Source organism: Protopterus annectens, chromosome 5.part0 (assembly GCF_019279795.1).
Source record: "Protopterus annectens isolate FY-2018-M chromosome 5.part0, PAN1.0, whole genome shotgun sequence".
In the NCBI taxonomy this organism is placed as follows: domain Eukaryota; kingdom Metazoa; phylum Chordata; order Ceratodontiformes; family Protopteridae; genus Protopterus; species Protopterus annectens.
The window spans coordinates 821,657,148-821,670,524 of record NC_056735.1 but is presented as its reverse complement, the minus strand read 5'-3'; the positions used below and the strand labels follow the sequence as shown (position 1 = coordinate 821,670,524).

The 13,377-nt window shown below is 39.7% G+C and overlaps 1 protein-coding gene across 1 annotated transcript in view; it reads left to right on the top strand.

The window, feature by feature from the left end:
- Window positions 1-13,377, top strand: part of TUBGCP3 (tubulin gamma complex associated protein 3) — a 1,295,126-nt gene that overhangs the window by 1,117,806 nt on the left and 163,943 nt on the right. The window contains exons 18-20 of the mRNA XM_044072631.1: window positions 3,854-3,942; window positions 4,023-4,154; window positions 10,249-10,389. Of these exons, the coding sequence (XP_043928566.1) occupies window positions 3,854-3,942; window positions 4,023-4,154; window positions 10,249-10,389 (362 nt within the window). The remainder of the gene's footprint in view (window positions 1-3,853; window positions 3,943-4,022; window positions 4,155-10,248; window positions 10,390-13,377) is intronic.

Below are 13,377 nucleotides of genomic sequence, written 5' to 3'. Positions count from 1 at the left end.
CCTCATACTTCAGAGAAATAGATTCCAAACAGTAGAGGTCCCTGGACTAATACTTGTGGAACACAACTGGTTACAGGTCTGCTGTTGGAGGTGGATTCTCCTATTTTGACTATATGGGCTCAATCAGTGAGATAATTAGCGACCCATCTAATGATATAAGGGTCGATACCTAGCTAGGTGAGTTTGTCAGTGATGCCTGAGTCGGGGATAGTGTCAAAAGCCTTGGCTAAGTCTAGGTAGTCTGTATGCGCATATTTCCCCTTGTCCAAGGCCTCAGTGACTGTCTTGAAGAGGTCTATCAGGTTTAACAGGCATGATCTCCCTTTGACAAATCCAAACTGAGTAGGGTCAGGTGTTTAGAGATTACCTATATCTTTGTTGATAAGGTCCATGATGATTTGCTCCATGGCCTTGCAGATAAGGCTAGTCAGGCTAATAGGTCTGTAGTTCCTGGGGTCAGTGGAAGCACCACCTTTGTGCAGGGGGATAATGGTAGCCATTTTCCATTCAGCTGGGATGAAGCCAGTGCTTAGACTATTATTGAAAAGAGTACCCAGTGGTGTTGCTAATTCTTGTCAGAGCCCATGTAGGCTGCAGCCTGGGATGTTATCAGGTCCCATAGATGCTGTGTATTTGGCCTTGGCTTAGGGCTAGTGACATACCTGCCTGAGACACAGTACGAGAGGTAAGTCACGTCTCTCTCCATATTTTTTTTTTTTATTTTTTTATTCAACATTTGTTTACTGGGAAAGTCCAACTTGGAACAAAGCCAGTTTTCAGCAGAGGCCTGGGTAGAAATGCTCCAGATGCATGTCTTTGTAATACAGGTGAAAACCTACATGAAATGCAGGGAGGACATGCATACTCTGTGCACCCCAGCCAAGAATTGAACCGCAGAATCTCTTACTGTGTGGCAACAGCGCTACCACTGCGCCATCCAAGCGGTATATAGTCCAGAGAGGTATGTCTCAAGTCATTCACACCAACATGGACTATGATGGAGTCATAACAGTATCTGTTGTTGAGAGACTTGAGTGCTTGTGTGATATGGTGAATCCTGTTACTTGGCAGTTGACTGTGACCTTTTCCTAATCCAGCCTGGTGAGAGGAACATTTGTGTGTCTCAAAATAGAATCACCTATGACTAATATGTTTGGTTTTGTGTTTTATCTTAAGGTCTTGACAGGTGAGACACTGGTGTGTGAGCTATTATGCGTATTGTATTCTGCAGAGGAAGTATTATGTATAGTGTGCTTATGTTTGTGTGTGGGAGGTCTCTTGTGTTTAGGTATGCTTCTGGTGAGGATCTGTGCTTGTTTATGATGTAGGTTTGGGTAGAGCAGGAGGTGAGGTGTGCATGCTGACAACCTGCTCATAGTCATATGTACTGACTGGCATGTGAGAGAGCATAGCTTCAAATTTCTTAATATAGCTGCATCTCTCACATGTTGAGTTTGTATGGACTAGGAGTAAAGGGTTGTCGGTAAACACAAGGCAGTTACTACACTGCCTCAGGAGGCCCATGCCGACCAAGGTGGCTGAAGAAACTGTGGGAAATTGTCCATCCATAGTGTTAGTTAAATTTATATGGTCAGGAAAAGAGGTTGCACTTAGGAATGGCTAGTGGGTGAGCGGTGTGTTGGTACTTCTGAGGCTAGGCTTAGTGTTCCACCTGACGGTAGAGTAGGGACATGAAAAACCTCTAGAGTACAACAAGAAAGTGTCAAGGAAAACTTTAACAAGCAAAACTTTTGCATCTATAACTACCAATGGTAACCAATGCTATGATGCAGTGCATGAAGGTGTGCTACACGCAAATAAGTGCAAACACAGGGCATAAATAAAACAAGAAATAACGCTTTTGACTCAAACTAGCCAATAAGGATGCTCTCTCTGAGCTCTAGTCCAATCACCCTCGATTAGATGGGACTCGGAGAGCACTGTCCTCCCACAAGGGTGCAGAAGGGCCTTCTCCAACAAAGATGGCTTGAATCTGATGCTCAGAAGTTACAAAACAGACCCAGAAACAGCAAACCTGGAACTGGGCTATGATACAACGGAACTAGCACAGTATACAGTAAAATGTGGCAAAAAGCAGGTCAGACAATTCAAACAGACAGTACAATGCAAATACAAATTAAAAGTGAAATATAAGAGCAAAAGTAGACACTTGTAGATAGTTGGAAGCAATGGATGCCTCAGATCTTTTAGTATCTCAGTAAAGCACAAGTTTTAGTGCTCCAGTGATACCAAATCATAGTCAGAGCAGCAAAAAAAAAGCAGTTTAAATAAGGCAGCAATTCAGCACAAAACCATTCTCAAAGTACAATGTAGGCTTTAAAATACTTATTTTTCAGCTGGTTTTTGTGTTCATATGATACCAAGAAGTCTGGGTTCAGCAAGCCCGAATCTAGCCTATACTATAAAATACAGAAATACTAGAAATTCAAAGTGCAGAAAATTGCAGTCATAACAGCAAAAAACAGTTTAAATAAAGTGGCAGTTCAGTAGAATACTCCCAAAAGAGTGTAGACCACAAACCTTCCTAGTGTGAAATAACTGGTCTAGAACCAAAGTGCTTAAACCAGAACAAAGACACTTAGAGTAACAGGCACAATAAGCTTTCACCAGCAGTTCCCAGGTTAGAAGGGTGTAGGCCACACTCTCCTGCCACAAGAGTTTAGACCAAAAAACTTAATGTAAAATTGCTGACTTGGAGCACAAGTGTTAAACCAGAACTCAGAGACTTTCAGAATAGCAGACACTGTAAGCCTTCAACCAGCAGATCCCAGTTTAGAAGGGTGCAGGCTGTTCTCTTCTGCCACAGGAGTTTAGACCACAAGTCTTTCTAATGTAAAATAACTGGATTGGAACCCAAGTGCTTAAACCAGAATGAAGACAAAACAACAGGCACAATAAGCCTTCACCTAGCAGTTCCCAGCTAAGAAGGGCAGAGGCTACCCGCTCCTCCCACAAGAGTGTAGACCACAAACCATCTTAATGTAAAATAACTGGCCCGATACCAAAGTCCTTAAACCAAAACTAAGAGGCTTAGAATAACAATCACAATTTAATCAGGCTGCTGACAAACAGTAATAAATGCAGCAGAATAAATGGTAATTGAACAATTTTAAGAACAAGCAGCAAAAGTAAAATAAAGTAATAAAGTCGGAAGAGACAAATACAGTAAAAGCAGACGAATAAAGTGTATTTTTTTGTTAATAGAAAGGGAGGAAACAGAAGATAATTCAAGGTTAAGAAACTAAGGTAGATGGACCTTCCCAAATGATCTTACTGTACTCAGTAGAATGAGTGAGATGCATTGAGACTAGGAGGAGTGTCCAATATCAAATTTATAGTAGAGGCGGGAAGCTCAAAAGCCACCAAGTTTTAGCAATACAACAGCAGTTGGGGGGGGGGGGGATAAAATGGAGACCGAGATCAGAAAAGAAGTAAGGATTCCTGCAATATTAAGAAATCCTTGGAAGTAAGTTCATAACCATGACAAATGTTCACAACACACACAAACGCTGCAAAATTTAGAAATATTTTGGCGAACTCAGAACAGCTTTTGCTGATATTTTTTTGTGGTTTTACGTAATCAGATGGCAGTGAATCTTTGCAATTTAAAGCATAGCTGGATTTATTATGAAAATTATTTCTTTTGTTTATCCAGCTGATAACACATTTGAATAAGAAGTGGCAGTTGTCTTATTCCTCTCCCATAAAATCAGTTGATCTTACAGTGCTGATGAAAAAGTAATTTGTTTTGTTTTTACCATTGTGATTATCTGATGTTATACTTTATCATTTTTGTCCAGACTTTAATGGAAACTTATTCACTTCATTATAGAACTCGCTGGAGTACTTCATCAGTGTCACATTCTGGCATCTGAAATCGTCCACTTTATTCATCAGATGCAGTATTACATCACATTTGAGGTATATTTTGACATAATCGTTTTCCTGCTAACTCCATTTGAATTTGTAGTTTTGTTAAATAATACAACGTTCTTTCTTAGGTGCTTGAGTGCTCGTGGGATGAACTCTGGAAAAAAGTACAACAAGCTCAAGATTTAGACCATATTATTGCAGCTCATGAAGTTTTCCTGGATACAGTAATTTCACGCTGTTTGCTGGATAGTAACTCAAGAGTAAGCTTTCAAAACTTTTTGTTGCAAGTATATGCTTAACTGAGAATGCAGAACTCTACAGTGTTGTAGTGCAGGTAAATACTACCATGTTTAGCTACAAGTCATTACACGTATTTAAAAATGGCTTAAACTGAAAGTAATATTTATAAACTACTACAAAAATGCAAGACAAACTTCCATTAGTTGGGATAGCCTCTTGCAACAAATTAAAAGTATTTACAGCATAGGTAGGAATGTTTGCCTCCAAATGAGCCATCCATGAATGGTTAAAACTGTTTGATTGCGATTTATTCATCTATCATGTTTTTTGGTTCCACAGTCTGTCTCCATCCACAAGTATTTATTTTTATTTATTACAGTTTGATAACTAGGTGAGTGGGATGGTCGATAGACCCTTTTCTGCCATATTCCGGGCCCACTGGGGAGAAATTAGCAAAAATGTTGAGGTGAATATGCATTTTACAGAATAATTGCAGACGAGTTCTCCATACAAATAGAGGAAAAAGTATATACAAAAAAATATCCATAGCTACAGGTGTATTACTGAAGAATACAAACAAGGTGTTCCTAGAAAAAACAGAGTTATTAAAAACTAAATAGTGCAAATTAAGGGTTTTAGCAGTTACACACAGGTAAGACATCAGTTAACCAGTATCTCTGAAGCAATTGCAGACTGAAACCTTAAGCGTAGTTCATGTACTATATTTACTTAGAAAGCCAAACAGAACAAGTCAAACATAATTTTCATAGCCCTGTTTTAGGCCTTAACTGTCTTTGCTCTGTCCTCATGTTGAAGGTCCCCTTTTGAACGAAGCCTTTTAGAACTCTATAAACTTACCTGTCCAGCATGCCTCACTTGAACCTGTATTCCCTGTGTCTAGCCACACGATTTTTGCACTTCTGTTGAAGGTCTGATACATCTCATACCTGTCTGGAGCTCCTCCAAATTCTTTCTTGTTCCTAGATGATTAATATGAGTAAGACAAGTCAGACCAGATTGTTACATTGTATCATTTGGGTTATAGTTTACAAGCTCAATCTCTTTACATTGCTTGTGCTGGATATCCTGGATAAACTCTGTCAAACTTATGACACTGAACTTAGCTCCTTAGCTTCTGCCAAGGTTCATGCATGTGCTGTCTGTAACTTTATTTCATGGATTTCATGAAACACCTTTTGCCTTTCTCAGGGTTTGTAAAGCTTTTCTCAGTGACATTTTTCAGTTTGAGCCCTCTTTCAAGGATCTGTTTTATTTTAAAGTGTGATGGAAATATTAATACTAGCTCCTTTTTAACTGGCATGCAAGGCCAGTTTGAAATTCCTGATTTGGAAGACTCAGTTTCTTTTATGCATAAAGGTGCCACTGAACATAATTTAAGTCATTTAATTTGCCTGAACATTTCCTGAAATATTTCAGTAAAGGGGTTTGCATTTTACATTGTATGATTTTATGTGGATAGGAAAAAAATCTTTTTAACAGAATTCCCCACTTGTTTATTTCTTGTGCTGCTAACGGACTGGACTCTTGACATCTCCATGGGCACCATTTCCCATTGACTTTCAGAGTGTTTTAAGTTTTGTTATTCAAAGTGCTGCAACAATTTTCCATTTATGCATATCATACGTCTGACAGGAGCAGTGACCATGTCACTGAGTTTCTTTAAAAATGCTTCCATAGATGATATTTATGTAGCTCTGACATGAGATTCTCAGAATGTCTTTGCAAGATACTACATCAGTGGTCTCCAGTTCAGATGGCTCAGTAAACATGAGTCCTCCCAGGGCCAGGCAAGTGACATCCTCAAGAAAAGGAAAATCACTTAAACATGCACACAACCAACAGCAGAGCAGTCACGTATATATATACACACACACACACACACACACACACACACACACACACCAGTTACATTCGCAGATTCAAGCTCATAGGTTCATAGATAGGTAATAGGCTATTGGCCATAGGGCCTGTATAAGCCTAGCCAAAAAGGTACCCTGGCTTTCACCACCCAAGAAAATTATTTTCCTGTGCTCCTGTCGAGCAGAGCCACAGAGGTGATCCCCAGGGTGAAATTCTTATTTCCCATCCAATCATCAAGATTTTTCTTGAAGAGTGCTAATGAAGAGCTTTGTTTGATATAGATAGGTAGTTTGTTCCAGAGTATGGGAAGTCTCTGGGACAGGAATCTATTCCTCCAGCATGTTCTGTTTATTGTAGTGACAAGGTTTAGGTCCCTAGAACATGTAGCTCGGAGAGATTGGGACTTCTTTAAGTGGTGCATGTCCAATAGCTCTGGGTGTGACATAGCTTTGTATGTTAGGCAGAGATTGCCTCTAAGTAGGCGATATGCGATGGAGTAAAGCTGGAGTTTTTTGAGACGGTCTGCATAGGGCATCTGTTTTAGGCCAATAATCCTCTTTGTGAGGTATTTCTGTGGCCTTTCCAGTTGTAGATGTCTTGTGAGGTACATACCAAAAGGGGCGTTGTACTCTATAATGGGTGTAATGAGGGACGAGTAGAGGGGAACAATGATCTCTTTTTTCCTGGATGAGAAACATTTTGTGATGAGGTGTGCCACGTAGAAGGATTTCCTAACTACTGGGGTGATGTGATTATCAAAGGAGAGACTACTGTCCACCTGTGTCCCAAGGTCTCATCACTTTTACAGTGTTAAGTAGAAAACCACCTATGTGGTAGTTCATGGGTACAGAGTTTTTACCAAAAGGGATGACAGTGCACTTTTTGGCATTGAGCTTGAGGCCATGGCTTTGACACCAGGAATCTGTCTCAGTGAGGCCCTTTTATAGGATGTCCACATCGTTAGGAGTTTCGATAATAAGTCAGGGGCCCCCCTCAGAGTGTGACAAGCGCACCAAGCAGATGGGAGCTCAGGGAAAATGAGCATTTGTAGTAAGGTTTACTCGAGTGCAATACTGGACTGAAGAAATACTGGTTTGCTAGGTGAGCACTTAGTATTATGGGTACATGGAAAACAATTGATTATACAAAAGACAATAACAATGAAAGAGGGGAGGCAGGGACTTAGTCAGATTACAATAAGGGATAGAAGCCTAAGAAATAGCCTGTTAAAACCACAACAGTTGATGGGTAGGAGAGTTGGGAAAAATTCAAGCCGGAGTAGGGTTACCACCTGTCCCACTTTGCGAGGGACAGTCCCTCTTTGGGCAGTTGTGTCCTGACAAAAAATTTAAAAAAATGGCAAATGTCCTGAGATTTTAGGACAAAATTATTTCCTATATTTTATGTAATAGTTGCATAAAACAATTATTCTGTATCTAAAACACCTAAATGTTATAAGAAACAGAATAAGCAACCAAAATGCTAGAAGAATAAGCTTTTATTTAGGCAAAAAAGTTAAGTTCTATCCTTTGTACTGACTGTGGGTATGTGTCAGCCTGTAAAATCCGATGTTTGTCCCGAAAATGTCCCACTTTGGCCATTTGAAAAGGTGGCAACCCTAAGCCGGAGATTTTGTCTTATGGTTAGAATTTCAAAAACAATTTAGCTTCATGTCTCCGTGGGGGCTGGTGTAGACTCGGAGAACAGGGGAAAAGCAGTAGCAAGGTAAACAGAAAGGCACTGGAATGCCACTTTAAGCAAGTGTATACAGCTATGAGCAGTACTGAATCAGAAATACTGCAGCAGAATTCACAATACTGCCACTACCACAATCTCACCAGAAACTAAGGCACCAGACTATGCAGAAATGTTATGGAAACAAATTCTGTAATAAACGACTAAGTAAGGCTCAAATTTAGCTGTAAATCACAGTTAATTGACACCCAGTACTGGGTTCAAAATTCAGAAGGCTACCTTTTGTGTGTAATTCTACTTAAGGAAATAGAAGTGCAGTATAATGTATAAACAGTGCTAAACCTTTACAGTAGTACACAATTTTCTCACAACTGCAAATTATGTTACAAGACTAAGGTCCCAGAACAAACTGAAACAAATGCAAGCAGATAACTTTTTGGCTAAAACATGGACAACTCCCTTTTGATGAAAAGCTTGAATCTCACGCTTTGCTGTTTTCCACACGTCTTTTTCAGTTTTGAACAAAAGAAAGGGAATGTGTGTCACTGCTGCATCCAGGGAGCTCCCACCAGAAACTGTTAAACTTTTGTGGCGTTCCTGCAGTAGAATAGTTTGATGGAATGAGTTTTTGTGACCTGCAGTCCAGGTATACCATTGTGGTCCACTTTATGAAGAATGGAGGGGCAGCCATTTAGGTTTGACTATGACCAGACCTGTGGCAATGACACTCTCTATAAACAGGCCTTGCCCACTTCTTGGGGTGGGAATCCTATCCCTCCACTCTTCCAACTAAGGCAGCAGGTCAGAAGGACAGGCATTTGGTTACTGTGCCCCTTCTGTGTTTGCAGTTCTATAGTGTGGTCCCAGAGCAGTCATTGCCTTGTGACAGCCCCCCCCCCCCCCCGCCACACCAATTTCCTGGGAAGTACTGCTTTCTGCCCCTACTGGACACCTTTCCCCTTTGGAGCTTTTGAACACCTTAACTAATAGCCTTGCCTTTCTACCATGGAGTCAATAGCCCATGAGAGTGTGTGTGGGGGGGGGGGTTCATGCATGATCTGATTTCTTCCTGATTGTCTTCCTCTCATTGCTCTGGTTCTCTAAGTCTTGGGGAGTGGGGTCAGCTTCTCCTCTGCATTGGTAGGTGTTCTGATTTTAGTGTCTCCCCTCCCCCACACCTTAAGGTGGTTGTAACAGTCCCTCCACAAATCCCTTCACCAAGTTTCTTGCAATAATCAGGAAGTGGGAGAAATAATGGGTTCGCAATTTCTTAACAATGGACTTTTCTGGGGAGAGGTGTTTCCCCCAGAAGTGGCTAATTCTGGACTAATCAAATTGTTGGTCTCCTTGCACGCTAAGAGTGAGAGTCCTACTGCTGACTCTTATTCAGGTGTGGATGGTGCATTTGAATTCTCTGCATGTCTTGGAACTTCTGTTCTCTTCTTTTGGATATGCTGCAGTCTAGTCCACTCTTTTTTAAGAGTAACTACCTATAGTGCTTTCTCAGTCTGTTCCTGAAAGACTTGATTGCTTTGCCAAAGCTGTTCACTTTCTAGGCATTCTTCCCTTCCGTAGCTACTGATTGTGAACTTATAGGTAGTTGTCCCTCGGTACTTCTCTGTTTTTATGTATTACAGATGAGCACTTTTCATATCATTTGCTAAACAAAGAGGAGCTTCCTTGTTGAAATAGGAACACCCTCTGCCATCTACTTGTAATAGGTAGGTTTAATTAACTGCTTTTGCTGCTGGATTTCCCTATAAGTCAGGCAAGTTTATACTTGCACATCACTTGTTAGCAATGAGAGAGGGGGGTGGCAAGTCCTCTTTTTTTGCAGGTGGATACTTGCTGGTAGCAAGGACATCAGATTTTAGACAGAGATTACAAGCATTCCTATGTAGTCTCCATCATAGGGAACACACACCTCTCTGAGCATGGAAGTTTCCAGAAGAAAATGCTGATAAATGGAGAGGGTAAACCAGCTATAGAACTCTCAAGAAGATCTATGTTAACTTACTTGTATAATAAAGTACCAAAATATCAGAGAGAGAAATCACAAAATATCAGAGAGAAAAATATCAGTCTTTCACTTTATGGAGCGAGTACCTCATCATAAAGTATACATTATTGGAGCTACCTAATCTGGAACCGTGAGTTGTGTGACAGCCATTTGGTCAAATGGACTTGTGATATAAAAAGAAAATCAATAATCAGTTTGCCCAGCTTTTTTATTAAAGACTTTTTTAAAGAGGAGCTTTGCCTCCACACCTCTACGCTGAGGACTCTTTTTCTCTGTACCCACATCATTATTGCAACTGGGATCATTGTATTTCAGGGTTATGAGAAATTTTCCATAGCTGCCTGGCCTTATTTTATCAAAGCAGCATTTTTGGTGAACTGACTGAAACGACCATCATCATAATGGCTGTTGGTGAAGGATGCATCTATGTAAATATAATGCTGCATTGGCTTGCAGTTGTGTACAAGGCTTTTTTGAGTTGTCTGTTGGTTAATGTTGTCCTTATTTCCATATCTTAGGCAATGCTAAACCAGCTGCGTGCTATCTTTGATCAAATCATTGACTTTCAGAATGTACAAGATTCTATGTATAGAGCGGCATTAAAAGAGCTTCAGCTAAGGCTACAATTGGAAGAGAAAAAGAAACAGCGAGAGTCTGAGGTATTTTATTTTATATTACTAAATGTAATGACATTATTAGTTTGTCTCTTTTTTCTTGTACTCTCTTTTTAGACAGTCAAATCTGTTTAGCTTATTGGTAGCTTTTACACATTATGTTTAGCATTTGCTTGGACTACTTGAGTAGGCTGTGGTAAATGGTTTTTGCTGGGGTCTGCCTGTCTTTTCCTTTGTAACAGCTGTGAAGATAAATGCATGTGCCACCTCTCAAAATGTTCTGTCCATAAGTATTACTGTGCAGCAAACAGCCTTGGAATGTGTTTGCCTTTGTAGAACACCCATTATCTGTTTTTTTTTTTTTTGCTATTAAAATGTGTTCTAAAGCATTTCGTAACGTATAAGAAGTTAGGGCTGCATAAGACAGCTGAATGGGTGGGGCCAACCAGAAAGGGGTGGGGCTGTGTTACAGTGGAATCAATGCTGAACATGCTTACCAATTTACATAACATAAGTGCTCAGTCACTATTGCACGTATTGAATAGTCTACCTACCAATACTAGACTAATGTGCATTTCAGAGTTAATGAAGTGTTTAGGTTCTGCTGTAACACCTCTAAACAGTGAACAAGTGGTTGGTCTTGACTGTATGAAACTATTCTGACTACACACGATGTAGTAAACATACACTGTACTGTATGAAGTCATTTGCATTTTGTACAATGCCAAATGAAAAGTAAGGAGGCTTGGAGATCTCACTGTACTATTTAGTCAGAGTTTACATTCGGTCTTATTTCACCCAAATGCACATTAGTAATGCAAAGTCATAAGTATTACACCAAAGCTGCAGTGCCAAACATTTCATCCACAAACAGCCATCATATCAGTTGCCGACCTAATGTATCTGCTTTGACACTGCCCGGATTAAAACAAAAATATCAATGATTGTATTAATTTAGTCTGTTGCACATGCACAGTAGTCACAGGCTTGCATAACAGCTGACTTTACCCAAATACACATTAATCTTGCAAAGCCACAATTATGACAGTAAACAGCAAGGCCAGTCAACTCATTTAATTCAAAAACACCACCACTCCCATTACTTAACTAAAGTAGCTGCTTTTTACCTGTCAAGTAGAAGTAATATTAACAGTTGCATTGCATACCTGCATTACTTTAATTTTGTTGACAGAAACATTTGTCACAGCTTGTGTGGGCCAGCCAAGTACACACTTCATTTTATTTATTTTACTTTCGTTTACCTGGGTTTCTGCAACTGGCTTTAGTTGGGGGGGGGGGACTTTTCAGCATATGCCCAAGAGAAAAGCTTCACCATATAAACATTTTAAACAAACATTGAATATACATGAACACATATGAAATAACATGCATTAGGAATTACTTGTAAGCTTGCTAATTATTTTACATTCATCTTTAAGTACAGACAAGAAAGTGTTATAGTTTTGCAAAGCTAGAATTACAACAGTAAGCAGCAGGGCCATTTGTTCCATTCACACATAGCCCCAATCTCCACTGACAATACCAACCACAGGCTAAAAGCAAAAAATACAACAACAAAAAAGAAGACATCATTAAGGTAAGTATTGTTCTTTTTTTCACATAAACAATACTCAAAGAGTTTCGAGCTTGTGTTACTTCACTCAAATGCACATTACTGTTGCAAAGCAACCCAGACAGCAGTCATTCCATTCACACATAGGCATTGTCCCCATTCCAGCTGCTTACCTAGAGGATCTTCTTTGAGCCTACAGTGTTTAAAAAAAAAATCACAATTACATTATTCTATTTTTTTCACATCACGTAGTCAAGAACTTGCACATATCTTACTTCATTTCATCCAAACACATTGTACTCATGCAAGAATTTGTTTGAACAACAAAACATTGACAGACAGACCTAATGTATCTTGACTAACCCTACAAAAAGATATTAGGTTAAAAAAAAGAACATGTCATCCACAAACAGCCCCCAGAACACACTGCATACTTAGTATCTCTTTGACTCCTGCCAGGATATTCTATTAAGAACAAAAAATGAAAAAGAAAGTCATCAACAGCCCCCAAAACACATAGACCACTAGTATCTGGTTGGCCATGCCAGTGTACTATATTAAAAAAACAATCGGCAATCCCCAAAACATATTGCCTGCCTAGTATCTGGTTAACCCTGTCAGGGTAGTATATTAAAAGAAAAGAAAGACGTCAATTAACAGCTTCCAAAACACATACACTACCTATTACTATCTGGTGGACTCTGCCAGACTCCAGGCACAGGATGTTATGTTAAAAAAAATTACTCAAGTAGTCCTGCACCATTTAAAAAGTATCTGGTCGACCCTGCCAGGAAAAGAAATAGAGAAAGTATCTGGTTGACCCTGCCAGGAAATAAAATTTGTAATGTATGTGGTTGGCCTTGCCAGAAAAAGGCAGAACTCATGATTTTTTTTCCACAGTATATTAAAAAATCTTCCTTGGCAAGGAATCCTTTACTTGCCAGTTATTCACCAAGTAGTCTGTCAGCTTTTTGCTTTTAATCGTTTAGTACTCTTCTTGAATCTCAATATAGTCCATCGGTCTCTCTCGCTCCTTCCCTCCCTCGCAAATTAACTGTTAAGTTAACTTAAAGCGCGGGAAGAGAATGCAAGAGCAGCAGGACTAATCAGCAGCCACATCGCATCAAATTGCATGATGTGGCTGCTCACTTAACAGTCCAGTCGAATGCTTTTAAAACTGCAGTGACGTCTGGGCATCTTCATTAATGTCTGCAGTCTTCTTAATCCAGACTAGCAGTCTGGCAACAAGAAAATATATTTTTTTTTTTTTAAGCAGAACCCGAGAACGCATGCTCACTGCTCTGAGTTTCTTAAATCATCACATCTTCCTCATTACTCACTAGTTTCTAGTTCACAATAGTATGTAAAGATATTTAAATTTATTATTTTGCAAATAGGGGGCTGTAGCCCAGTAGTCCTATACCACGAGCCACCCGTAGTAGACACTGTGTTTTTTTTAG